The sequence below is a fragment of the Mustela nigripes genome, chromosome 15, assembly GCF_022355385.1.
Source record: "Mustela nigripes isolate SB6536 chromosome 15, MUSNIG.SB6536, whole genome shotgun sequence".
Taxonomy (NCBI): Eukaryota; Metazoa; Chordata; class Mammalia; order Carnivora; family Mustelidae; genus Mustela; species Mustela nigripes.
This window is the reverse complement of record NC_081571.1, coordinates 18165721-18190105: the sequence shown is the minus strand read 5'-3', so window position 1 is coordinate 18190105 and position 24385 is coordinate 18165721. Positions and strand designations below refer to the sequence as shown.

Here is a 24385-nt window from a genome sequence, read left to right as displayed (position 1 = left end):
CATCCAGAATGAAAAAACTAAAGAACAGAATAAGTGAATCAGACAACTGAAAGGTCTACAATGGGCTTTAATGAATAATTTTGGTAAAATCTGCGTTTTTGCACAGATATACAGGTACAAAACACCTAAAATATAAAAAGATTCTCTCCTTAAGTACTTCTTAGAACAGCCGCGACTAAGGTTAACTCGATATACATTACAGGATTTAAAACCCAAGAAATGAAGACATTTTTGCACAGTTACACCTAAGAGACATACATTTATTATCTAACATTGGAAATACTCTCTTGACATTTGATTTGTTATTCTTATCGGTAGGTTTGCCTTTTAAGTTTTCCTAGGAGACAACACAAGAAAAAAAGTATCTACCCAGATTACCCATCATCATTCTTTGAACATTACTTTAGGAATAACACGATATTAAATTAGCTCAATTTTGAAAAACATTGACAAAATGCTGAAGTGTTATTCTTACTTTCAGAATTTCTTTTTGAAAAGGAAATTAATATTAAAAAATTGTTTTTGCCCTGACATTGGTAGAATGAGATACACCTATGCTGTTTACAAATTCAACACACAAGTCTGCTTTAAAAGAGAAAACACTAATAGGTAACATGAAATGAGAAGCCAACTTTAGGAGATGCTTTCATTCCAGTGTACTTAGTTAACCCCCTCCTAGGTTTTACCAGCACATCTCTGAAAAGAAATGCATATCCTAATTTCATAGATAATTAACAATGATCATTTTCCTTATACATTTAAAATATGCTTACCTCTTTGACAGCTCCAGTCTTAACTGTAAAGAAAAAGTTATTTCAAGAACCCAATTTTAGGTGCTCCAATGACATTTTATCATCACAAGTAGTATCACAACTATCAGTGTTCTTAAGAGGAGGATTACTGACATTGTGGGTGAGATAATTATTAGTTGTGAAAGTCCTTTCCAGACACTGTAGAACATTTAGGATTCCTGACCCATTCACTAAATACCAGGAGTTTTTAAGATCATTGTGACAATTAAAAACATATCCATCCATTTCTGACTGCCCCTTGATAAGACCACTGAACTAAATGATCAAAAATTAGTATCTCTTAGCTTTGTGACTTCCACAGAAAGTAACTGCTTCATTACCTTCAGTAACAATGACTGAAGAGGAATACTTTGTTTTAAAAAAAATCGTAATTTAATGTTATTTTGGAAAGATAAACTGTTTCTTCAAATTCATGGTAATCTGAAAGGATTAGATGCACAAAGGGCAATACTTATTTATCCCAAAATGTACACACATATTTACAGGAAAATGACTGTTTATGTTTTACTGGCATATCTAATCCCATCTATCTTTAGTATAAAAATATGTCCATCTTCTACAACAAAATAAAAAAAAAATGTGGATCTTCTTGGTAAATTCCTTCAAACTGATGTTCCTGGAAACTGCTGCTGTCTTTGCTCCAAAACTTGCTGATTTAATAGTTGTTGCTGTTTCTGTAAAAACTGCACCACTTCTGGACTTCTTAGTAATGACTTGGAAAAAAAAGGAAAAAAATATATTTATTAGCATTATTCTTATGGGAGTAGATTGCCTTCATGTTATAAAATTACTCTGATGTCTCTACACAAGGCACAATATGCTTACAAAACAAAATATGCCCAAACTGAATTCACACTTGCACCTGATGCACTGCATTAAACTGCAAACTTAGAATAATAAAATTCGATGTCATACATCAAAATACTAAAACCTACAGTAATGGGTGAAGCCTAATCTTATCGGTGACTGTGTACACAAAGGAAGTGAAATGCTTTATGTTATGCCAGCATATATACTATCTATGAAACATAAGAGCAAACAGCCAAGAAGAGCACTGGTCCAAGGTCACAGTAAGAAAAACAAGGGGCCACGTGTGAAAATGGCAATTAGATGCCAGGTTGGAAATCCATGTAAGGATTCAATTTCTCCACTAGCCTATTAAGTCTTTCTGAAGAAATTAAAAAGAACATGTGTGTGTACAGGTATTAATGAAAATAGTATTAGCATATTACAAAAATTTCAGAAAAGGCAGAATATGACTGATCTAATACAGTTTTGTACACCTACCATTTTTAAATATAGTCATATAATGAATACAGTTAGTGTGCTTTTACTTAAATAAAATACTTCTATAAAGTGATGAGGGAAATAAACTTTGGATCCCCCAAATTAAAAAAGATAAACTGAGCAAGGTGGAAATACTAGCGTTGAATACTGATTTTAAAACTTAACATTAGAACACAGTACATTTTCTAATTATTTCTTTAAAACTTATTTATTATACTTCAATAAAAAATTGTTTGTAAAGATGTACCAATATCCTATTAAGTAAATGCACAATAATCTACTCCACTATTATCAAACTATTGAACATTTAGGTTGTTTTAACTACTATTTTACTATTTGTGATAATTACATTTCTGGCAACATCTTCATGCTTAACTTTACCCATATATAGGGTTTATTTCCTGCTGAGACTCCTGATACCATTGCCCAACTGCTTTCTAGGTCTGATACATACATAATACCACCAATAGAATGAGCGTGCCCATTTCATGAAACCCCCAATATCACTGAGATGTCTTTTAAATAGTTTTCATTTGTTGTATTGTTGTGATTTTTACTGATACTTAATACCTTTTCATATCACTTCATGGTAGCATTTCTGCTTTTATTCCTGTTTATACTTTTGCAATGTAGTGAAGCCAACATTTTTTCCTCATCAATTTCTATGAATATTTTGTAAACTAAAAATGTCAACCATCTTAACCACAGTGTCTTATATGTGCTGCAAATATTTTTCCAATATGCTAGTTTGAAATTTGCATTTTTTTCTTAAAGATTTGATTTATGACAGAGAGAGAGCAACAGAGGGAACACATGCACAGGGGAGCTGTAGTGGGAGAAGCAGGCTCCCTACTGAGCAGGGAGCCCATTATGAGGCTCTATCCCAGCATCCTGGGAGCAGAAGGCATACGCCCAAAACGACTGAGCCTCCCAGGTGCTGCCTGAAGTTTGCATTTTTATCACCATTTTTGACTACAGCATTCATTACCTCATACTTCTACTTCTTTTAAGCTAGAAAAAGATTTTTTAAGATTAAGTCTCAATTGTATTTTTTTTCCTTTATCAGGAATTTAGTTTGATGTATAGTGATATGATGAGCTAAATTCTCTTTTTGTCTTCAAATTATTACCCAATTATTTCCATGTTTATTGAAAAATCTCTGCTTTTTGATTGATTTCTGATGTCTTTTAGCGAATTTATAATAGGAACCCCTATTAAATGTTGGTCTCATTTTATTTCCATACCACTAATGCATTCTTCCACAAACCACAGAATTCAGTACAGAGTCTGCTTTAAAACCCCATTTTGCTCAGATATTCAAGGTTTAGTCTATGAAGATAAAGGATTAAAGGTTTGTTTTGGGAAAGCTTTATGAGATTCCAGGGTGTACTAGCAAAGGAACAATTCATTCTGATGACCAGTTGAGCAAGTTTTAAAATCTCAAAAATCTAAATAATTCTAACAACTTCTGATAATAAATTTGTAAGTACTTTACAGATACTTACCAGTCTTTTTTGATTTAACACTTGTTCTAAAAGAGTAGGTCTTGCAGGACGATCCCCAAAGGTTCCTGTTCTTTGTTTAACAATGGAGAGTATGTTATCTGTACTTTCCTGGGATAAACGATAAAAATGCAAACAGGATTAACAGTTCACATAAAATAATAATCCATGATTGTACGCTTTTAATGATGTAATGAATGAGTCCTCAGCTTCTCTTCCTTCTTGCCCAGTTCCTGTAAAACTTTGGGAAAAGCCCTCATTAAGTCACAGATAAGACGTTGGCAGTTAATTTTATAGAACACTCTTCACTCCCACCCCTCTACAATTTCTTTAACCTCAGATCTCCAGTCTCTTGAAGGTCTCAAAATCAAAAATGGGGTAGAGGTGGGAGGAGCAAAGAGTTACCTGTGAGCTGTTTTCAGTATTACAAAAAATGCCAAGTGGAAATTGAATATTCTCTTCAGATAAAGCTATCCAGGCCAAAACAGTCCGCCTCCTTTGGGTAGAATATATACTCAAAGGCAATCTACCTATTGCTAGAAACACTGATAGTTTTTTATCCAGTTAACAACAACAATTAAATGGGGGGAGGCAGTAAAATATTAAAGAAGCAACTGATGGACAAGGCTTTCAAAATTTGTTAAGTCACTAGGAGAAAAATGACAAACTGGCTTTGAAAAAACTGGAAAGCACTGGTATAAATAATCTCCTGCCACTGGTATAGACAAAATAGCTAGATCCTAAAATGAAAACCATACTTTGAGATATCCTTACCCAAACAAACTCAGCAGCCCTAGCTACCAAATATGTATCCCTAGTTCCTTGACAGTATCTTAGAAACTCACATTTTTCCTGGCATAACTAAATACTGGAGTTAACTGAGATATATTCTGACTCTTATAAAACCACGATACAATACTGATCACATCCAAAAATGATGGCTAAGCAAATATAAAATTATAAATGTTTTACATAAACCCATGCTATATGTAAATTTACTCTTCTCTCTTTGCTCTTCAGGTGGTTACTGAAGCTGTTTCCTTCTCTTGACCTCCCTCTACTGGCCTCTGAGTTCTGTTAGAATAGCCACTATCTTTCATTATAGGAAGTTTATCAACCTGATGTGACAAAAATGTTCAATCCCTAAACATTTTAGGCCACAAAATGTAAAAAAAACAAAAACAAAAACAAAACTATAAAAAGAGCATTCTCATACCCCAAAAAAACAAAAATAATTTCTTCTTCTCTTTCCACAGGATTAACTATGTGTGGCACTATTTCATTTTTATATGCACAAGAAGTGGAATCATGAAACTGACTTGATGGCAGAGTACCCTATATTCTCACAACTCCAAACAAAGTACTACGCAGATTCACAATGTGAATGTTACAAAATCACAAAAACTCGTAGTAGAAATAACCTTGAGTCAGCTAGTCCAAACTTCTACAATGTTGAGGTTCCCTTTTTAAAAATTTTCAACACCTTTTCCCTTTTCAAAAATTTTCAACACCTTTTGTCCTAAGGAGTTTACCAACTTTTGAGGCATCCCGTTTAGTTTTAAATAAGTCCAACATTTAGATAAACTTTTATTTCGACTGAGCTGAAATACATATCTCTTGTGATTTTTACTTAATGTCCTACTTACATAGAGCTACCCAAAATAAACCTACTGCTTCTTCCAAATGATGCCCTTTTAAGGATATTTATGGGTAATGATCACTCCCATAGTCTATTCTTTTATCCCTAGTTCCTTTATGTTTCTTTCCTATAGCATAATTTTTAGATGCATGACTAAATGTCATATACATTTGTTCCTTATTTAACTTGATTTATGTAAATGATTTTAAATACCTTAAATTGCTTTTAGATTACTACAAAAGACCCCCTATTACCACTCATCAGTCCTACTATAATGATCTCCTAAATAATCTCTAAATCTCTAGGCCTCAACTTTAATCCACCCCATTAGAGTTTCTATTACTTCCTAATTAGAAACTTCATTTGAAGACCCCAAACCCAAACCCCATAGTCTGACATTCAATACCATACAAAAACTGGCTTCAAATTCTCTTTCCAAATTTATTTTCCATGAATTTTCCAGATAAATATTCTTTCATTAGAATGGTCCCCTTGCTTCTTCCCAAAAGTGTTTTCTGTATTCACACTTCCCTTCCTTTACTAAGATGTGTTTCTCTTTATTTTATCTACCAAAATTTGAGGGAAGCAATATAGAGTGGGGATAGAATGAAGGCTCTAGAATCAGACTGCTTGGGTTTGAGTACTTGTTGGCTATATGACCTAGGCTAAGTTACTTACTCTCTCTGTGCCTTAGTTTCCACGTGTGTAAAATATAGCATCTGTGTAGCACTGCTGAAGGGTGTGAGACTCCATGCCTGGCACATAAGAAACTTAGCTGATTAAGCTTAAACTATTACCCACACTTTCTGGTGTCTACTGAGTTATATTTTCTCTGCAAAACCTTTCCAGAGTATCTCAGCTGGTAAGGATCTATCCTCCTCTCCGCTAGTAAAGTAAAACTATATAGTTCGCTCTTATTATATCCTGATGGTAACTGTTGGTTATTTTCTTTACACTCGGTTGGACAAAGATAAAGACTTATAGATCTTGATATCTCCTCAGAACTGGTAAAGTGTCCCCATTACATAAGACAATGGTATAGCTGGGTATTAATTTTTGCTTATAGCAGTTATTTCTCTTCATGCAAATTATTTTAGAATAGGAAAATTATTAAGGTTCTTTTTGTGGGAGGTAGAGGGGGAGACTTAATTCAGTATCTATTTGCCTTTTATACATTGTCCTTAAACAGTAGATGTAAAAGCTAGACAGTTAAAAGAAGGTAGCTATAGATAAAGTACTTCTTTCTTGAAAAAAACTGTATCATTTTCTCTCTCTGTATTCTGAAGTGAATTTGGAATGTACAGAGGGCAAACATGACTCTTACCAACTTTCATTTTGTAATAAGTGAAATGTTTATTTCCATAATTACTTATAATCCAAGATTTGGTAAAATATATTTTACAAGAATATGGATACAGATTTTAAGCCACAGGGGTCCTTAACTTTGTAATGTGTATGCAAAATTAAATACCTACCTGTGTGTATTTTTCTAGGAAAAGAGTTCATTAGGTTTCATCAGATTCTCAAATAAGTCCTTTAACACTAAACAGATTAAGATTCAATGGGATAAAAGGGAAAGAGAAGTCACTCAGACCCTAATCAGTAGGTGATGCTGAGTACTATAGATTACTATAATAATACTAATCTATAGTAATTACTATAGGTACTATAGTCATGCTGAATACTATAGATTTTAAAAATATTTAGGACTTCATATTTGTAAGCAATTCCAAAGTCTAAAATTTTAGCAATGAGGCAGCTGTTCAAGTCCAGCAAAAACTACAAAAAATTTTTAAAGAGTTTTAGAATATATCCTAGGATAGCTTTCAGTTTAAAAAATTTTCTGGATCATTTTTAATAAAATTCAACTTTTCAATGAAAATGTACAGAGGGATTATAGCTTTTATTAGAAGGAGTAAAGCACACAGGATGAAATATCCGCTTATCTATAACAACTTCAAAGTATAGCATTAATAATGACCATAATAATGGCTAAGGTTTACTGACTTACTATCTGCTAGACACTGTGTGCAAACTCAATATGGAATATCTCACATATTCACTGCAGCATTATGAACCAGGTACCATTTTAATACCCATTTTACAGAGGAAGAAGCTGGGCTTAAAAAAGTTTAATAACCTGTTCAAGGTCACACACAGAAAATGATGGAATGGAGATTTGTGGCCAGAAGTCAACACCAAAGCACTGGCTTTAACCTTCAACACAGTTCAAAGCAAAAACTCCAAAAATCTTCCTGAGAATTACACCCCTTTATAATTCCATTTTCTTTTCTAGGAGCACTAAGAAAAGGGCTAATGAGAACAGGGTACTAAGAACAGGGATACTGAGAATAAGGTATTAAGTACAGTGTACTAAGCGTGGGAGTACTGAGAACAAGACTATTAAGTATAAGGCTACTGAGAATAGAATTACTGAGAACAGAGTTCAAAGAATAAGATTAACATAGAGAACAGGACACTAAGGTCAGAGTACTACTAAGCATAGGGGTACTAGGAGCGGCTTACTAAGAATAGGCATACTGATAAAAGTAAGCTGTGAATAGGGAGGGTAATAAAGCCAGGAAGAGATCACCTTCTCCAAAGTACAATCTCATCTAGGTTCCTAAGTCTCTTGGCCTGCTTCTTTAGCAATGAACCAGACCAATCACCTACTATCTGTCTTTCCAGCCCATATCCCAGATCTTTGAAATGACCGATCTGCTGATGTATCACATCATTTCCATTGACATTTATTCATCTATCAAAGGATGCAACAGAACTGTTAAGGATTTGCACATGTGTGTATAAACTTTAATTTAGGACAAGCGCTCACTAATTCTCAACCACAAGTCCAGACCCAGCAACCTGGCCCATCTGGGAGCCGGGGGGTAGTGCTGGAAATGCGCTTCGCGTTAGAGTTTTTTCTAACCACCTCCCACTGCCCAAGACCCCATCTAAGGTCTGATACCTCCAGTCTGACGTTTCCCGTGCTGCCAGGCTGGGCGGACCCACTGCAGTTAAGGGCCTGGTCACTTTTCTTCTTTTTGTATTTGTCCTTATACATCTTGTTGCGGTGTTTCTTGCACATCCAAGGCTTCCGCTGCTTGGCCACCTGGCTCGTGGTCTCGCTGCAGCCCTCGAAGGTGCAGGTCTTGCTCATGCTGCCCCCGCCGCTGCTCCGTCTCCGGGCTCCCCCGCTGCCACCCTCGCCGCCAGAGTGGGTCTCCTCATCCTCCAGATCCTCCAAACTAGCGGTGCTTTCGCCTCCCCCTGGGGCGTCGGAAGTGTCCAGCAGGTCGGCTTCGTCCTCCCCTGCCTCCTCCTCTCCAGTCCCCGCCACTTCGCACAGGTACCTAATGGACTTGCCTGCACCGGCGCCGTCCCCCAGGGCCGGAGCTTGCCTCAGGACGCCCTCGGCCGCAGAGTCGTCCTGCCCTCCGCAGGGATGCATCACCAGCAGAGTAAACTGCGAGGCTGGGGCCGGGACGGGGGCCGGAGCCAGGGCCTGGCCCAGAGCAGGGGCCGGGGCCCCGGGGCGGAGCGCGCCGCTGGCAGCGCCCGGCCCCGCACCCTCGACAACACCCTGCACCTCCGTGCTGCTGACACCTTATGGGGGTCCACGACCCCAGCCCTTCAGCACCTGTAGGGCCCAACGGCACTTCGCAAACCAAAGACCCAGGACACGCGAGAGGAAAAAAAAATATCTCCGGCTCCGCTAAAGCAGCCCGACTGCGCCTGCGCCTGCGCGTGAGCGTTTTCACGCCGGGTGCCTTTCAGGGAACTTGGCGTTTCTGAGGGGCGGGGCTGAGCCGCCAGTGAAGGAACTGCTGCGCATGTGCGGCTCTGGCGCTGGCGGGAGACGCCTCGCTTCGCTGGCGCCGCCGCTGCTGTGGAGGCTCTGTGTGAAGTTGAAGTGTCCCGGGCGCTGGGTAAGACGGCGCTTTTTTTTTTTTTTTTTTTTTTTTGCTGAAACCTACTGTTCAAAAAGTTTCAAAACACTTGTGAACTGGAACTCCACAGTGTAAATTAAAGTTGTTCCCGAGCGATTTATGACTTGTGGCGTTCGGACGCTAGTTGTCCTAATATTTTGTCCCCAGCTGCCTGAAGGGGGAGAGATGAAGCCGGGATGTGGTGATGTCACACCCTGGGACCGCTTGTTAGCAGTCAGGGACGGCAGAGCGGCCGATTTGAAAATGATACAGTGGTGAAGGAGTGGGCCAGACGGGTGCCCAAGTTCTATTTGTGTGGAGAGCTAAGCGATTTGTTCTTGATAAATATGTTTTTCTCTCCTGGAAACGTATTTATTTGATTTTTAATGTTTATCCTTGGCTATGACCGCTGAGGTAAGCCTTTGATACTGTTTTCATTAAATTCAGTGAAAATGTGCGAAAAGCAGCAATGAATAACAAACGAAAAAAAAAAAAAAACCAACCCTCAATAGACGATCTATCCTTTTACCAGTTGTGGCACAGATGCTGGTTGTTGAATCTTAAATTAGCCAGATCTCGCGGGGGGACCGATCCTGCGAGGTCTTGTACGAAGCCGTCGAGTAGTTGTGCTCTTTCCAAGTATTCCTTCCTCCTTGCGTAGTCGGGTTTTGCATTCCACCTGTTGCTAAAGAAAGCAGGGCTCTCCAACCAATGATAAGTCCACTCACATTAAGGTGTTTGGGTGTGCATGTGTGAGTAGATCACCAGCTACATTTCAAAGAGAGGCACGGTAGATGGGAGAAAGTTAGGAATTTGACAGACCTGGGTGGCACCGTCCTGTTGTGACCAGGCCGAGTTAGTGAGAGCCGGTGTGAGCTGTGGCTTTCTCGGTGGCCAGAGGCGCGGTCAGTGGTGTGCTAGACCCCAGTTGTGAAAATATCAGGAGTTTAATGAGCTGGAGTCTAAACACCTTCATTTCTAAAAATTAAATTGCATCAACAATTAAATTATGGTCAAAACAAAAGTTAAAAGCCTCAAAACTTACCACTTTCTAATTGTGTTACAGTGTTTTACTGTAGCAACGCTTATAAGAATAGTTATGTCTATTGTATCTGTATGTGGAAATACTATGGAGTGATGTGATACTGCACCTCTCAGCTCTGCATACATTGATGTCACAGTGGTTGCTTGAAACTAGCCATGGTAAGAGTATTTACACAATGGAAATTGCCAAATGAAACAAAACGGGGCTCGATTTACTAAATGTCCGATTGTCTTCAGACTTAAAGGGATTGTAAAAATGTTAACAAAGATTCAACTTAAAACATTTGATCTGTGGCTGTCACATTGTCAATAGCTTCCCAAAATTGAGGAAATAAATATTCTTTCAGTATTTGAAAACTACCGTGATGTCAGCAAAGTAGTTGCTTACATCAATGAAGAACAAGTGAAGTCCTAGCATACATTTTCATTGTTTCACTTTTGTCTTACTCATAAATATAAACAAAAATATCAGCCAACATTCATGTCTGAACTACACTCTGTCAGTGATGTGAGCAACTTCTTTGCTGATTTGGATAAAAATCAAGCATTTATTTATAGTTTGAATTCATGACACTGCTGTTACTGCTGTTGGTGAAATAATTATAAAAACTGACTGTGTTTTACAAGTAACAAGTCACTGACGTGTGGGTGTATGGAATTTACAATAAAGTGACTTGTGATTTTTATCATTATTTGTTAAGATCCTACCCTCAATAGTCTTTCTTGCCTTCCCCCATTCCACCTAGCATCTTCTTTCTTCCCAATGAGAACTTTGTTGATGATATGAATCATCATGAGATGAGAAATTTGTTTATGATAATCTATATTGCATGTTATATTTTATATTATTTTTTTCATTCAATTATTTTTTTTAAAGATTTTATTTATTTATTTGACAGACAGACATCACAAGTAGGCAGAGAAGCAGGCAGAGAGAGGGAAGCAGGCTTCCCGCTGAGCAGAGAGCCTGATGCGGGGCTCGATCCCAGGATCCTGGGGTCATGACCTGAGCCGAAGGCAGAGGCTTAACCCACTGAGCCACCCAGGTACACCCATTCAATTATTTTTTTAAAAATTATTTATTCTTTGCTTCCAGAATGGTAAAAGGCATATTAAGATAATGAAATGAACACAGAGTTATTTTTGTATTTGTATTTGTATTTCTTGCATCTATCAGTCCATAGATAATGCATGACTATAACAAAAAGCAGACTGTGCTTAGACTTCCACATACATTCTTTGCATTTTGTTTAGGAAAGCCAGGAGATAACTTCCTTTGAAAGAGGATTTCAAAGAGTTGCTGGATATGTAATACTTTGATGATAATGTTATCAGTGTAAGAGTAGAGGACTTCTATGGGAAGAAATATTCTTGGACATTAGTGTGTGATGTTTTGACTTTAGTCAGAGGTTAAATGCCTATGTATTTGATCTTTCATACCCCAGTCATCCTTGAATCTAACTTAATTGTCACAAAATGCCTTACCTAAATATAAATAAAATATAGAACAGCAGTGAAATATTTATAAGATGACCTCTGCTGGTTCATTTACAACAAGGGAGTTCCTCTATCCCCATGTGATATGTATTCATAACACTTGTGATGTTATTAGATGCTCACACTACCAAACTGAGTTCTCATTTGAACATAAGCCGAGGAACTTTAAAAAATAAATATTTTATTTATTTATTTGATGGAGAGAGAGAGTGCACAAGTAAGCAGAGTGAGGGGCAGGGCGAGAAGCAGGGTCTCCCCTGAGCAGGGAGCCCAATGCAGGGCTCCATCTAGGACCCTGGGATCATGATCTGAGCCAAAGGCAGCTGCTTAACCAACTGAGCCACCCAGGCACCCCAAGCAGGGAAACATTTTTCAAACTATTTCTAAGTAAGTCAGAGAAGTTTGTTCTCATGGAAATAGTGTGACTGGAAGAACAATGAGAGGCAAGACTTGATCTATATGAACATAGAGTTGGCATCTGGACCCATTTGCTATGACAGTAAACGTCTGGGTTTCATTGAGAAACAGGTTATCTTTTCATCCTTCTTGAGCTATGTGTGGAGATAGGGAGGAGGACTTAAAATCTCCTGGAGGCTTCATGGTTTAGTTTAAATTATACAACTAAATTGTTTTTCTAATTAGGATTTTTTTCTAAAGATTAACTGAAATAAGGAATTACATCCCATTAATTTATAGCAGCATTACTTTTTCCAGAGATGAGAGATCTTAGAGGTGTGGGTAGGTTACTTTATCAAAAGTCCATTCTAGTAGATAGTTTTTAGACAAAGCAACATTCTAATGACTGATTAAAGAGGCTAACTCTGGTAGCACAAAGTTAGAAGTAATGTTCACTCTGAGACACCTTAGTCTGGTGGCCTTAAGCTCTATTTTGACATAAGTCTTAGCATGATAGTTTCATCAAGGGAATTTGAGATGATTTGAAAGGACACATATAATAGGGAAGCAAGGAAAGAGTCACAATCATATGGTACATAAAACATGCATTTTGCCTTTTGATGTAGTTGTTGTTGGTAGTACCGCTAGGTTTATGCCTAAAAACCTGGTATTCTGGTAAATTCTGTCTTGCATAATCCCCATCAAAAAAAAGGGGGGGAAATAACATATTATGTTTATAATTTCATATGCCATATAATAGGATAGAACTTCTTTTTGAGTAGCTATTGATGGAAACCAAATCTGTGCTTATGATATTACACATTTGATGACTAGGATAATTTTCCGCGAGTTGGTTTGTGGCTCCATACCTTTCAAACCCCTTTTCTTCTCCAGTGTCTCATGTTAAGAGCCACAGGACACATTTGTCACATTCATATTGTGATTCAACCTCCGATTGTACACTTTTCTTGTCTCAATGCCCAGCAAGTCAGTACAGTATAGGCAGGAGAAACATTCCTGAAAACCTGGACTACATGGGAGAGTGGGGGAGAGAGAGAGTTAGCAATCCTTTTACTATGAACCACATAAATATATCCCACTAAACCCAAACTAACTCATCCTTAACTCATCCTCAACCCCAACTCATCCTCCCCCAGTCAGGTCTCCACACGTCTAGATTCTCTTCAACACCACCAAGCACAAGAAGAAATATGACAGGAGGGAGGTCCAAGTAGAAAGAGACAGGGGTCTCAAGATTAAGTCGCTTACTTTCTTTTGCAAAAACACATGCCCGTGTCAATACATTGCTGCCACCCTCCCAGCCTTGGACAGGAAGAAAGGAGCTTAACCATCATCATTTGTGTATAAATCTACCTCAGTTCATTAGTACTTTGTCCAATAAGTACTTTGCCTCTCAGAGAAGAAATCTTCTATTTGAGTTTAAGGGTCCACTTAGGAGGATTGGGTTTAGAATTATCTTAGGGAAAGGATTACCTATTATCCAAGCATTTGAAAATGCAGTTGTGCTGGCTTCTAATCATTGGAGCTCATCTTTTCATTTTCTTTATGAAATCCCTTAAGAATTTCTTTCTAATAAGCTCCAAAAGAATATTATTCCTAAATTACCAGGAGACAGTGAGAACTGGCCTGTCTCATAGATTTACTTTATTATAGGACATAAGATTCTGGCAGTTAATAAGTGCTCAACTAAGGATAACATCAGGATAAGCAGTTTGTTAAAGGAGCTGAAATGGTAGGGTTTGGAAGAATTTATTTGTTCTCTTTAAACCTGTTGCATCTGCTCTTTCTCACCCCCAGACAATCTTTTGGGAATATCTCATTATTTTTCTGTTTACTAATAAACAGACTCATTTTAAGATTTAAACAACCCCAGGGAAATATATCAAAACTTCATTTTCTTCTCCATTTACTTTTTTTTAAAAAAAGATTTTATTTATTTATTTGACAGACAGAGATCACAAGTAGGCAGAGAGGCAGACAGAGAGAAAGGAGAAAGCAGACTCCCTGCTGAGCAGAGAGCTGTATGCAGGGCTTGATCCCAGGACCCTGGGATTATGACCTGAGCCAAAGGTAGAGGCTTTAACCCACTGAGCCACCCAGGTGCCCCTCTCCATTTACTTTAAAGTTTCTCTCCTCCTCCATAACTCAAGGTTGACCAAGTTTGAAACTGACTGGGTGGTGGTGGGCTTGGTTTCTTTATCTCCCACCCTCCACTTTCTCCCCTATTTACAATTGCTATTTCTGAACCCTCTAAGTCAGGCATAGGGATAAGGGGAACTTTTGAAGAACGAAAGCTTATGTGGCAGGTGTTTTTGTAGTCCACAGTTATAACCCTTCATGCAGCAGATGCCCTAACGCTGGCTTTTTTCCTGGCGGATACTTCAATGAATTCTGTTTTCCTGATTTTGGTGATACCATTTCCATGCATCTTTCTGCTGGGATCTATATACCTCATCCTTTCAGAATAACTCAAGGCCAGCTACCTTGCCCCATAATGGTTGGAAGAGTGGCTGGTTTCTGTTGCTCTAGCTTTTCACTGTGTTATGAAGATAGCTTCATCCATTTTTAAGGAAGAGTCTGTTAACAATCCCTGTCACCCCCCTGAACTCTATAAGGTATATGTGCAGTTTCTCTGAAATGTTCTTTTTAAGCTCAGCACATTCATCTTGAAAGATGCAATGAGGGAACACATAGTTCACCCGCAACTCCCTTCAAAAAAGTCCTCTTCAATCTTTCTCATTCTTGTCACACTCTTAACTTCTCTTATATGTAAAGGGATGATGATAGTGGGGAATGGGTTTCAGGTTATAGAACCAGTTTGGAGCCACACTGGTGTCCTGGCACCTATGTACAGGCACTTACCATATATTATTTTCATCTTTGGGGGCTCACTGAGAACTGTGAGACAATAGGAAGGAAAGTAGTTGTAATTTTGGAAGTCGTAACTTGTGCCACTTAGATTGTCCATATATATTTTTTTCATGGTCTACTGTTATTTTCTCATTCATCCCTGCCATTTTTCATTCAGAAAGGTTATAAGTCATCCCTTCATCAACCCAGTTTTTGTACCATTACCTTGAGCAATCGCTAGTGCCTTCAATTTACGTTACCATCATCATTATCATCAAATCTGTGCAGACAGCTTTGTATGAATTGCACTAAAATAGGTAGGTAATAGTTTGAGATAATACTGAATTTGAAGGTAATTAAAAGATAATAAAACTATTTTAGACCCCTCATTGCCATCAGAGAGTCCCTGCCTTCTGAGCCTAGAAACCATACCATAAAAGGACTCATTTCTTAATTAGTTACATATTAGAGGTGTTTAGGAAAAGAACCTTCATCTCTAAGGAGGAAGATACTATCTTTTCAGAAGACACAAAAGCAGTAGGCATTGAATACAGTGATTCCAAGAGAAAAGCTGAGAATATGAAGCTAGATTGGAGACACAATTTAACAAATTAAACTGGGGATAGGGACCTTCTGACTAAAAATAATGGACTCCCTAAGGAAGTAGTGTGACCAAGGATAAAAGTTTGAAATGCAATATTCTAAAGCCACCCAGGAGGTCTGAGCACTAGAGAATAATCTTGTATAGATGAAGGTGATCAAAGGTCAATTACAGAAATATTTGTTCTCAGGGAGCTGAGAACGAACAAATGGTGACTTAGAAGATGTGCAAAACATGTAATTTTTACTCTGAAAGACAGAGCAGGGTGGAATCAACCCACTGACAGAAATGTCTCTCTGGAGAGTGAATTGAAGAGGAGAGTTTTCTGAAATTCATCAAACACATAAATAGAATTGGTCTTGTGACACCCAAACCAAAATACTGACTCCATACCACCCACAGACCTGGTTTCAGTCTAAATACAACTTGAGTGCTCCTGCGAAGTAAGGGAAATCCCTTTATCCTGTGGATCAAAGCATCTGCCTTCAAAATTTTAGGGGACTTTTTGTGAAAAGTAGACACTGAAAACCAATCTTGCCTTCTTTTGAAACTTTATGGTGTCAGTCTTCAAGCTAAGCAAATGTCACAGCCTCCTTGTGAGAGAAAAAGGACAGGTAACAGAGACAGACAGGTAGGTAGAACTAGTATGTTTTTAGGTGATGAATGGCTGGTAAGTGTCTAAATTTGGGAATATTTATTTTTATTTTTTTAATTTTAATTGCAGTATAATATACAGTGTTGTATTACTTTCAGCAGTACAGTATATTGATTCAACAATTCTATACATTATTCAGTGCTTATCATAATAAGTGTACTCTTAATCCCCTTATTTCACCCATCTCTCCACCTTCCCTCCAGTTTCCATCAGGTTGTTCTTTATATTTAAGGGTCTGTTTTTGTTTTGTTTCTTTTTTATTTTATTCATATTCTGTTTATTAAATTCCACATATGAGTGAAATCATATGATATTTGTTTTTCTCTGTCTTATTTCACTTAGCATTATACCCTTTAGATCCATCCTTGTTGTTGCAAATGGTGAGATTCCATTCTTGTTACGGCTAAGTAATATTCCATTGTATAGATATATGCCACCTCTTCTTTATCTGTTCATCTGTTGATGGACATCTGGGTTGCTTTCATAATTTGGCTATTGTAAATAGTGCTGCAATAAACATAAGAGGCATATGTCCTTTCAAATTAGTGTTTTCATATTTCTTAGGTAAATACCCAATAGGGGAATTACTGGATTATATGGTATTTCTGTTTTTAATTTTTTGAGAACCCTCCATTCTGTTTTCTACAGTGGCTATCCCAGTTTGCATTCCCACTAACAGTGTAAGAGGGTTCTTTTTTTTTTTTTTTCTCCACATCCTTGTTAACAGTTACTTCTTGTGTTTTTTATTTTAGCTTTCTGACTGGTATGAGGTGATATCTCACTGTGGTTTTGATTTGTTTTCCCCTGATGCTGAATGATGTTGAGCATCTTTTCATGTGTCTATTGGCCATCTGTGTGTCTTCTTTGGAGAAATGTCTGTTCATGCCTTCTTCCCATTTTTTAATTGGATTATTTGTTTTTTGGTGTCCAGTTGTATAAGTTCTTTATATATTTTGGATACTAATCTTTTCCAGATATGTCACTTGCAAATATCTTCTCCAATTCAGCAGGCTGTGTTTTAGTTTTGTTGACTGTTTCCTTTGTTGTGAACAAGCTTTTCATTTTGATATAGTCCTAATAGTTTATTTTGCTTTTGTTTCCCTTGCCTCAGGAAACATATCTAGAAAAATGTTTCTATGGCCAATGTCAGAGAAATTGACATTTCTACCTGTACTCTCTTCTAGGGTTTTTATGGTTTCAGATCTTATATTTAGGGTTTTCATCCATTTTGAGTTTTTGTATATGGTATAAGAAGGTGGTCCAGTTTCATTCTTTTGCATGTAGCCATCCAGTTTTCCCAACACCATTTGTTGAAAAGATGGTCTTTTTCTCATTGCATATTCTTGCCTCTTTGTTGCAGATTAATTGACCATATATGGGTGGGTTTATTTCTGAGCTTTCTGTTCTGTTGATCCATATGTCTGTTTCTGTGCCAGTATCATACTGTTTTGATTACTATAGCTTTGTAGTATATCTTGAAATTACTACAACTTTATAGTATATCTTGGAATTGAGGTATATTAGTTTAGTTCTTTTTCAAAGTTGCTTTGGCTATTCAGGGTCATTTTGGTTCCATACAAACTTTAGGATTATTTTTTCTTGTTCTATGGTAAATGCTGTTGGTATTTTGATAGGGATTGCATTAAATCTATAGATTGCTCAAGTAGTATGGGCATTTTATCAGTATTCTTGCAATTTATGAGCAGGGGCTATCTTTCCATTCTTTGTTTCTTTCATCAGTGGTTTATAGTTCTCACTGGCAGGTCGCTTTCTTCACTTCCCTCTCCCAGGCCTAAGAAACCACTAATCTATTTTTTTCTATTGATTTTCATATTCTAGACATTTCATTACATGGCATCATACAAAGTGTGGTATTTTGTGACTGTTTTCTTTCACTCAGCATATCAGTAATTAATTTTTCCAATAAAATTTTAAATAAAAACTCAACTGAGTAATTTTAAAATCTTTTTTCAAAGATTTTATTTATTTATTTGACAGAGATCACAAGCAGGCAAAGAGGCAAGCAGAGAGAGAGAGAGGAGGAAACAGGCTTCCTGCTGAGCAGAGAGCTGTATGCAGGGCTTGATCCTAGGACCCTGGGATCATGACCTGAGCTGAAGGCAGAGGCTTTAACCCACTGTGCCACCCAGGCACCCCTAATTTTAAAGTCTTAATTGGCTTTATTAATGGAGTCATGAATTGGGCAGCCTCCTATCTAGCAAGTAGAGGGAAGCTTTAAGGAGCTACAGAAAAGGAAAGTTTTTAATGGTAGGGAGCAGGAAAAAAGAAATTATTAGCAAAAATCCCTCATTGTTTTACAAGACCAGTGCCCTAACCCCTGAGCTATGGAGCCTTCCCCTAACCTCATGGTTTTAGGCAAAGTCACCTTGCTAAGGGGTCTGTCTGTAAATTTCCTGTTGCTGACCAGGAAATCCCCATGTATTTCTGGTGGGTTGAAACCAGTTAGGTACTAAGTTTTGGCTTACTGACTTGGACCTTGTGATGTCTATCTTAATCTAAGTGATGCCATTTGGGGTGTGTGATTTTGTTTTTAATGACTTTTATTGAACTTGTGTTATTTACACAGTGCTATAAATAGCCTTGGAAATACCAAGATAAATAAGAAACTCTTCGTTCAAGTAGCTTAGAGTAATGGTCCTTGACTATGTGTATTAGTCAGAGTTCTTGAGATTTGTTATTGAAATGGCTTATACATGAGAAGTCCCATGATTCCCAGCTGCCAGCTCCAGAACCAGGCTTGCTGGTGGTGTAATTCCCTCTAGGTTCTAAGACTTGAGAACGAGGATCCTCAGTGTCCTAGAGCAGGAGAATATGGATGTCCCAGCTCAACAGAGCAAATTCACCTTTCCTCAGCCTTTTTTTTTTTTTTTTTTTCCTGTTTAGCCCTCAGTGGACTGGATAGTGCCCACCCACATTGGTGAGGGCAATATTCTTTACCCAGTTTACTGATTCAAATGCTAATCTTTTCCAGAAACACCCTCATGGACACACTTAGAAATAATGTTTTACCACCTATCTGGGTTATCCCTTAACCTAGTCAACTTGATACATAAAATTCATCATCACACTCTATTAGACCCAAGGTTGGTCGACCTTTCTTTCTTTTAAAAAATAGTTTGTAAAATTCCTTCTCTACCTCAAAATGAAATTTTAATTTAGTTTAATTAACATTTAATATAATTTACTTGTATACACAATTTAAAAATCAACATTGTCCTCAGGGGCTGGGACAGAGAGGAATGGGGAGATGTTTAGTGGGTATAGAGTTTCAGTTTTGCAAGACCAAATTATTCTGGAGATTGGTTGGACAACAATGTGAACACTATTAAAATATATATTTAAAGTAGTTAAGATGGAAAATTTATGTCATATATATTCAACCACAATTTTAAAAGAATCAACTTTATCCTAAATGCAATATAAAAGAGATACACAAGCAGAGAGAGTCAATTATTATGATTTCACTTATTTGTGGAGCATTAACAAATATCATGGAGGACAAGGGGTGTTAGAGAGGAGAAGGGAGTTGGGGGAAATTGGAAGGGGAGGTGAATCACGAGAGACTATGGACTCTGAAAAACAATCTGAGGGGTTTGAAGTGGCGGGGGTGTGGGAGGTTGGGGTACCAGGTGGTGGGTATTATAGAGGGCATGGATTGCATGGAGCACTGGGTGTGGTGAAAAAATAATGAATACTGTTTTTCTGAAAATAAATAAATTGAAAAAATAAAAAAAAAGAGATACACACACGAAAAATAATATATAAGCAAATAATGTATCTAACATTTTAATTTTCAGGGACAATTAGCTTGGAAAATATAATGATGTAGTTAGATGCTTTTATCTACTAAAATGAATAAGAAGATTAGAAGTCTTTCCTTACAAGGGTTAAAGAACAAAAAAAGAGCAGAGACATGGTGGCCCCCAGAATAGGAATAGTTTAGGATAAGCTAAAATAAACCAAATTAGTTTGTATGTGATAGGAAAGAGGGAGAAACATTTAACTGAAGTAGGGAAAACATGTGAAGAGAAGTTGCAGGCTGTCAAAGGAAGAAGGTGATGAAGAATGAGTTGGGCATTATTTTTATTTTTATTTTTTTAATATTTTATTTATTTATTTGACAGAGAGATCACAAGTAGGCAGAGAGGGAGGCAGAGAAAGAGAAGGAAACAGGCTCCCCGCCAAGCAGAGAGCCCGATGTGGGGCTCGATCCCAGGACCCTGAGATCATGACCCAAGCCGAAGGCAGAGGCTTTAACCCACTGAGCCACCGAGGCGCTCCTGGGCATTATTTTTAAATGAAGGGGGAAATTATTTTCTATATTATGACATGAAGTAGTAGTAAGATATCTCAGAAAACTTTTACGCTATCAAAAATTCCATAATTGGGGTGCCTGGGTGGCTCAGTGGGTTAAGCCGCTGCCTTCGGCTCAGGTCATGATCTCAGGGTCCTGGGATCGAGTCACGCATCGGGCTCTCTGCTCAGCGGGGAGCCTGCTTCCCTTCCTCTCTCTCTGCCTGGCTCTCCGTCTACTTGTGATTTCTCTCTGTCAAATAAATAAATAAAATCTTTAAAAAAATATTCCATAACTTATTAAGTTATATATCCAGCTTCTAGAAATTAAAAATATGTCAAAGACTATTTTTTAATAAGCAACAATGAATAAAAATAGACTGGTAAAAGAAGTAGTCATACAAGAGGCTATGGAGAGATAACGCCTCTCTCTGGGGCCTCAATATCAGAGTTAAACAGAAACAAAACAAGTAACCAAAAACTTAACACATAGTTTCAAAACATAAGTTTGTAACATGTATGTCTTATAAGAGTACTTAAAATTGACATGAAAGTATGAAATATTTGAAAACTATCTTTCATTGAAATTCAATGAGATATCTGTTTTAATATTTTGTATTGTCTATTAAAGTTAGTTTAAAATGTCCTGTCACATCTTTGCAGTTGGTTTACATGACAATGAGCACACTAAAACAACTCTCAGCTATAAAGATAGCAGGAAATGCTGCCATAATTTAGGTCATTTTCAAATAGATGGGTGTGAAAGTCTTAGCTAGATCCTAAACCTTTTTAAATAGATTGGTTAAATCATGGTTTGTCCAAAAGTCCTTTTGAAGATCAATTAATTTCTTTTGGAAATGCTTGCTGACATATTTCACATCTGTTTAAAACCATTAAAACTGTTTTAAAAAGTTCAGAATCTTCTATTGTAAAAGTTAACTGTCTGATTATTAACTGAGTCTAATTATTATTGCATCCAAATGAGAGCAATATATTTCTGAGTCAAGTATTTTTAATCTGTCTTCATGTTAGATAGATAATACTGCAAGGCTGAAAACTGTAAAAGTCCCCGGTGAGCAAGGTTATTTTTAAGTATTTCATTTATTGAAAAAAGAAAATTCCCTTCAATTTTAATGAGATTGGTCCCCTTTCCTTAAGGTTTAAGAAGGAGGTCATTGATGCTCTAAATGTCCCTTTCCAATGGAGAGATCTGATGATTCCCCTTGATCCACGTGATAGCATTAGTTTAATAGGATAAGAATTGCTCTTTTCTACTTCCTATGTGAGTGAATATGAAGGATAAGCATTATATGATGTTTTCTGCCAAAAATTTTTAACATGAATCTAATTAAGCCCATAGAATGAATTTCCTGTTTACAGGAGAGAGGGAGCAATAAGTTAAACTACACCATAAGGAGACAATCAGAAGCATCCAGAATGTGGAATTGTGAAACGCAAGTGGCCTAGTGGTCACTTTATTTTTTTTTTTAAAGATAGATTCAAGAAATTTTCTAGATTAAAGAAATGAAAGAGTTGTATAACAAACGAATACAAAGTGTGAACCTTGATTAGATCCCTATTGAAAACAACAAAAAACAATTATAAAAGGTATTTTGGGGACAATTGGAGACATTTGAAAATGACATTAGATAATTATTCCAAATTGTTGTGGATGTGATAATACTGTTATGGCCATGTAAGAGAATATCCTTATATGTAGGAGATCTATGCTTGAGAATTTAGGCATAAAGTAGCATGATATCTGTATATTCCTTTGAAATGTTTTAGCAAAATATACATACATGAACATAGGAACTGATTATGGGAAAATTCTTATAACTGTTGAATCTAGGTAGTGGGGAAATAGGTGTTTATTGTCCTGGTCTTTCAGCTTTTCTGCATATTTAAAAATATACATATTAAAATATAAAATATAAGTTAAAATAATTATAAATTAAATAAAGAGAAGGACCTTTTCAAATATGGCTTGGAAGATATACCTCACTCTTTCGCGTTATTTCAAATTTGATGTTTATTTTTTTCATTGATTATATCAAACATTCCACAGAACCCCATAATGTAGGCCAAATATTTTTAAATTTTTATTTATTTATTTGTTTCAAGATTTTATTTATTTATTTGACACAGAGAGAGAGAGAGACATTGAGAAGAGGGAACACAAGTTGGGGAGTGGGAGAAGCAGGCTTCCTGCTGAGCAGGGAGCCGATGTGGGGCTTCATCTCAGTACGCTGGGATCATGACCTGAGCTGAAGGCAGACACCCAATGTCTGAGCCACCCAGTCACTCGCAAATCTTTTTTTTTTTTTTTTAATTTATTGGAGAACCATCTTATTTGGATAAGACATTCAGATTCTTTGAGACGTTTGATAGATTGTGGGTAATCTGTCATTGAAGGTATTTTGAACATTAGTTGATCGGTGGACTTTATCTCAATAATTCTCAGTAAGTATTACTGATGAATAACAAAATGACTTTTTAAAAACATTTGGTACTTTTTTCTTTCTGATGTCCTTTTATATTCACATTTGCAAATATAGTTATCACTTAGTATAAGGTATATATAAAGGCATACTTTTATTCTTCTATTTAGAACATTTTGTGAAAAATCAGTTCTTCAATTTAAGTATTACGTATATGTGATGCACCTCAGTTATTATTTGCAAACTATGATATTTATTGGAAATACTAATGTCACATAGTAAATCAGATCAGAACATATTACAAAGTAGAAATATATGTATGAAACAAATTATTTCTATATACATTTGTGATGCATATTATATATTTATTATACAATTATATATAATTTTAAAATCTGACATATAAATTGCCCTACTAAATTAAGAATTTTACTATAGTTACCTGAGCAGAAGTAAGGAACATTTATAAGAAAAATTGTGTTTAGTTTTGTAGAGAACTATATTTCAATATATATAGTTTCACTTTTTAATTATGCTGATATGGCATTCAAAATTAGAATTTATTTTAATGTGAATTTACTAGAAAAATGAATAAACTTATAAAATTGTATTTTTACCCAAAATAATATATGTCATTTATTTGTCACTTCAATCCATTGTGTGTTTTTTTTTAAATTTTTTATTTTTTATAAACATATATTTTTATCCCCAGGGGTACAGGTCTGTGAATCACCAGGTTTACACACTTCACAGCACTCACCAAAGCACATACCCTCCCCAATGTCCATAATCCCACCCCCTTCTCCCAAACCCCATATTTTTTTTTATTTTACTTTAATAGTAATAGTTTTATTTTGTTGAGTAATTTAAGTTTAGTACATCAAATTCATGATCTTAAGACTTGCCATTTAACATAAATGCTGAGTTAAACATGAGTTGAATTAAAAAAAAAATTCCAGGTGGTAGCCCAGGAAGGTATACATTGTGGGAGTGTATGAGAATGACTGAAGATGAGGAAATATCTCAGATATTAAAATCATTTTCAGTTGTATTCCTGACAGGTAGGCAAAGTTCAGAACCGTGTTGAGGAAAGTAAGAGTAACAGAGTACCTTTTCATATATCATTTTATTTACTCCCAAAGAAAGCACACTGCTTTTTGTTGTTAAATTTATTTCCTGAACTCATCTTTTCTACAGATACAGGTTTAATATAATTGTACCTTTTGTTAAGGGTTAAATGTGTGGAGATGGAAAGTCATACTGTTTTCTAATGAACTAAATGCACACAATTTTAAAACCAACAGCATTATAAAGTTTTAAAAGCAAAAGGAAACTTAGGAGTGTCTGTGCTTTATATTTTTTCCAGTTTTATTGAGAGAATAATTGATCACTATATG

The 24385-nt window shown here is 36.5% G+C and overlaps 1 protein-coding gene across 1 annotated transcript in view; it reads right to left on the bottom strand.

The window, feature by feature from the left end:
* Positions 1-47: 47 nt before the first annotated feature.
* Positions 48-24385, bottom strand: part of RFXAP (regulatory factor X associated protein) — a 33436-nt gene continuing 9098 nt past the window's right edge. The window contains exons 2-7 of the mRNA XM_059378242.1: positions 9992-10086; positions 9699-9848; positions 8900-9180; positions 8209-8846; positions 3605-3712; positions 48-1525 (exon numbers count right to left, since the gene is read on the bottom strand). Coding sequence (XP_059234225.1) covers positions 1415-1525; positions 3605-3712; positions 8209-8846; positions 8900-9180; positions 9699-9848; positions 9992-10086 — 1383 coding nt within the window. The 3' untranslated portion in view covers positions 48-1414. The remainder of the gene's footprint in view (positions 1526-3604; positions 3713-8208; positions 8847-8899; positions 9181-9698; positions 9849-9991; positions 10087-24385) is intronic.